The 4,512-nt window shown below is 39.1% G+C and overlaps 1 protein-coding gene across 4 annotated transcripts in view; it reads left to right on the forward strand.

Annotated features, from left to right (window-relative positions):
• Nucleotides 1-4,512, forward strand: part of sez6b (seizure related 6 homolog b) — a 269,739-nt gene that overhangs the window by 93,271 nt on the left and 171,956 nt on the right. For all 4 annotated transcript variants that reach the window (XM_005750354.1, XM_005750355.1, XM_005750356.1 and 1 more), the window contains exon 2: nucleotides 3,808-4,332. In XM_005750354.1, the coding sequence (XP_005750411.1) occupies nucleotides 3,808-4,332 (525 nt within the window). The remainder of the gene's footprint in view (nucleotides 1-3,807; nucleotides 4,333-4,512) is intronic.

Below are 4,512 nucleotides of genomic sequence, written 5' to 3' on the forward strand. Positions count from 1 at the left end.
TTTTTGACTACTTTTGATTTTACCTCTATATTTCACCTTTAAAAACTGTTTATCTTGCCTTGTTTGGTATCATTATTTTCAGCACAACCTCAAATATCTGTAATTGGCGTTATTTTTTCATTTTGGCATACTATATTAGCACAATTGATCTAAATTCAGACAATTTTTTTTTAAATCAGAGTAGAAAATATATTATATTTTTTTACTGTAAAAACCACAAACATGTTTAACGAATCATTTTCATAACTTGAAATGCAAATAGAAATTGTACCTTTCTAAAAAAATCAAAAATCAGAGAAAAATCAGAGTTTTAGAAATAACGGGACACTCGGTAGAGCCATTATATTCTATTCTTTACAAGTGTATGTAAACTTTTGACCACAACTGTATTTATATGTTTCAGAGTTTCAGTCAGGTTTCAGAACTCATCACAGTACAGTTATTGATTCTAGGCTGGACTACTGTAATTCATTATTATTGAGATGGCAGAAACAAGAATGTAATAATTAAGTTATTATCACTCAAGTCCCTGTGGTAGTTTCTGTGTAATAAGGAAGAAACAGAGCTGATAAAATGTAAAACTATATACTGTATAAATAAAAAGGAATTAAATTGAATTGGATGACCATTAAAATGCAGGATTGGGCAAATCTGTTCTCAATACTACTACTACTAAAAATAATAATAATAATAGTAAGAAGAGAGAGAAGAATTAATCTATTGATCTGAAATTACTCCTTAATTAATCATCAGTATTATCAATATTGATTATAGTTTGGCATATACCCTTCAGTATACTTATGTATTTTTTATAGATTTCAAATCCTTATGTATCTGCAATATTCTAACACACAACTGAATTATTTTGACCCAAATAAAACACAAGCATATCCATTACATTATAGACTTTGTAGCAGAAAGCTGCAGATGTTCAGTCAATTGACTTAAGATTCTTTATTTACCTTTATTTTCCTTGTTACTTGCAAATCTACTCAATTGTGTGGAAAGAGCTGTGCACATGTTTGACAAGGGAGTTGCTGGGAGGAAAGTGGCACAGCTACAATAAAGCCTGATTGTTTGAAGCAGATAGCTATTAGCTGGAAGAGAGTGGGAGTTATTATGGTGGAAATGAAGCATTGTTAAGGAAACATAAGACTTCCCTCAGTGGATGATAGCCTCCTGAAGTGGTCTCAGATTAGATCTCACAGGTGCACTTGGGAGGGCAGCACTAATCATTACATTGGGAGAATTATAGCGGCTCATCAAATCTCCTCAGGAACGAACATTAAGGCTTATTACGAGGATGATAGCGAGGGTAGAATCCACTAATGTGAATAATTTATGAGAACTCTTTGGGTTGTACTGTTGGGCTTTTTAAAAGAACTTTCCCATTTGCCAATTGACTCCCTACACTAATGCACTGCTCCACATAAATAAGTGTTGAGAGCAAGTCTGACTTAATAGCTTTAAAAAAAATGGTATGAATTTGCAGTGATATATGAGTAAATGTTATTGTCTCCATCCAAAAGCATGTGACGGGCCCTCGCTGCCTGGATGTCAGGATGCACCGCTTTGGACAGAGTAAAGATATAAAGAGGGGGACTGCATGTCAGTTTAATTCTGCGATATGAAGTTAAGCTATCAAAATCACTGCAGCTTTGTGATATTAAAACATGTTTCAATTACACAGCATTTTGAAATTGTTTTACAAAACATTTGAGCCATGAATAGTCTTTTTGTCTTTTTCTGACTGTAGAGATCATACAAATGTAATCATTTGTATCGTTTAATCATTTAATCATTGTGCTTACACACCCATGGCCAAGAAATCTAGTGCAGGGAATTTCCAGAATTTAATCTCCAATTGTTATTCTCCTAACGTTTTTTAATTCAGCACTAAATTAATAAAAATGATTAGTTCTGTACAATGCAGCATGACTTATTTCACCACCATAAAAAGTGTGACAGTTTTGTTCAATGCTGTACAGTGAGTTGTTTCATTCATTACATTTCATGAAATCTTCTCTAGTTGATGGAGATTCATCCCGGTCATGGTAGTCTAAGGCAGTCCGTGAGTTGTTTGGTACCGGGCTGCAAGAGTTGAGGCTTGAGTGTGAAATTTACGATTTTCAGGGTTTTTATCATTATTTAGTTATCGTTTTATCGTTAACTCTGTTTCCCTGGGTCGTTTCCTGTGTTATGAATAAATCTTCTTTTTTTCGGTGCCGGTACTGGTTTTATTTTGTTGTATTTATCCGTGACACCTTAAAGGCCAGTCCGTGAAAATATTGTTGGACATAAACCGGTCCATGGTGGTTGGGGAACCGCTGGTCTAAGGAGCTTTGAAAGAAAGCAACTGGACTTCTTTGAGTTTCTTGAAGACATTTCACCTCCCATAGGAGAAGCTTCTTCAGTTCTTCTCTACATCACACATGTTGACCAAGTTGGCGAGCAAGAGGAAAGCTTAATCTTTGAAGCTTGTTTGCTTGCTAATAGTAGCTGTGTTTCCATACAAAGCACAGCTGGCAACTGATCTCAGAGCAGTGAAAGCTAAACCAGTGACAGCTTGCCTAGCACACTTGTCTCACATGAATTTACTATGAAAGACCAGAGGTTTATTCACAATGTGCACGCAGAATATCTCGTTGACATTTCCAGAGAGAGATTGCCAGGGAGATTCCTCTACCACGTCAACTACTAATTTGACCCCCATCTGCTCCAGTCTGCATGCCAAATATCCTTGGGCAGGAACTCCAATTTGCTCTCTGATGCTTCGATGGTAAATGGCCTGTATTTGTATAGCGCTTTTCTAGTCCCTAAGGACCCCAAAGCGCTTTACACAACCTGTCATCCACCCATTCACACACACATTCACACACTGGTGATGGCAGCTACATTGTAGCCACAGTCACAGCCACCCTGGGGCGCACTGACAAAGGCGAGGCTGGCGCCACCGGGCCCTCTGACCACCACTAGTAGGCAACGGGTGAAGTGTCTTGCCCAAGGACACGACGACCGAGACTGTCCAAGCAGGGCTCGAACCGGCAACCTTCCGATTACAAGGCGAACTCCCAACTCTTGAGATCGCCCCGATCAGAGTATGGATGTGTGTGAATACCGTAGAAAAAAGTACTTGTGTGAATGGGTGAGTGAGGCAAGTTGTGTAAAGCACTCTGAGTGCTCGGGTAGAGCAGAAAACCATTATGTATAAGAACAAGTCCATTTAGCATTTAGTTCGATCATGCTACTCACTTGTGTCAGCAGAATATTTCTTTTACAACATAACAAAAAATTGAAGTTCACACTATGAACGTAAACTAAGTAAAATAAAATAAAAAAATTGTACAAAACAGTCAACACATAATAAGAAATGAAAACATGCGAATCACAAACTGAATATTCTACATTTTAAACCACCTTCTCCAAAGTAAAATATTTACAACAGAACCATACTGCAAAGTAGCACAAAACCTTTTTCCATCTTTGAAGGGAATTAATAAAAGTTCCTATAAATGCATCATGTCTTTATAATGTTAGTCTTGATTTTAACCCCCTGAGACTCATTTTTTCCATTTCTTCTACATATTGATTTGGACCTTGCAATTATAAAAACTATGCACTATCATTGTTGTTTTGTTTTTTAAAAGTTGATCTGCTAGAAGTGTGATAATGGCTGTGGATGGAGAGGTTCAGAACTAGAGCAGCAAGCAGGAAAGTAAAGCGTGGAATTCCTGCACTTGGCCAGGTGATGATTAAGTCTGTGATATGAACCACCATCCCTCTATGATTTTCTTTCATTCTCTGCAGCCTTTGCCTCTGAGGATAGTCTCTCCATCACTCCTGGGGGCATTCCCAACCTTTACCCTACCACCCAGGACACAGACAGGAGGCTCCCTGTGGTCACCACTGCACCGCCAATCAACATCCTGAATCATCACCCACTCTACCGGAATCCGCCCCAAAACCAGGTCCACCCAGGCCCTCGTGGTCAGGCAAAGTACCTTGAAGACAGTGGAGGATCAAGCTCTCAGCTTTCCACATCACCATCCAGGAGAACACTGGATAACAGTGATGAAAGGATTTCAGATGAGACTCCTGAAAGCTCCAACATGCAAGCAACCCTTTCCATACATGCATTAGCAACCACTTCTCTCTCCAGTGCACTTCTTCCAGTTACTGGCAGAGTTTTGAAAGGCCCCAAACATTCTACCATTATGACCTCCAGTGATACTGCTGCAAGGGAAAAGGTTGCAGGGGCAGGCAGTGATGAAGAGGAGACAACTACCACCACTATCACAACCACCACCATCATCACCACCATGCAGAGTCCAGGTAAGAATAGGTCTTTAAATACACCTCATTGCATAAAAATAATAGTTTTTATTATAAAGTACCAATTAATTATAGGGAAGGGAATGTATGTGTGTGTGTGTGTGTGTGTGTGTGTGTGTGTGTGTGTGTGGGGGGGGGTGGGGGGGAGCCAAGGCTGGAGGGACAGGTGGAGATGATCTG

Source organism: Pundamilia nyererei, unplaced genomic scaffold (genome assembly GCF_000239375.1).
Source record: "Pundamilia nyererei isolate P.nyererei 1_Seehausen unplaced genomic scaffold, PunNye1.0 scaffold00270, whole genome shotgun sequence".
In the NCBI taxonomy this organism is placed as follows: Eukaryota; Metazoa; Chordata; class Actinopteri; order Cichliformes; family Cichlidae; genus Pundamilia; species Pundamilia nyererei.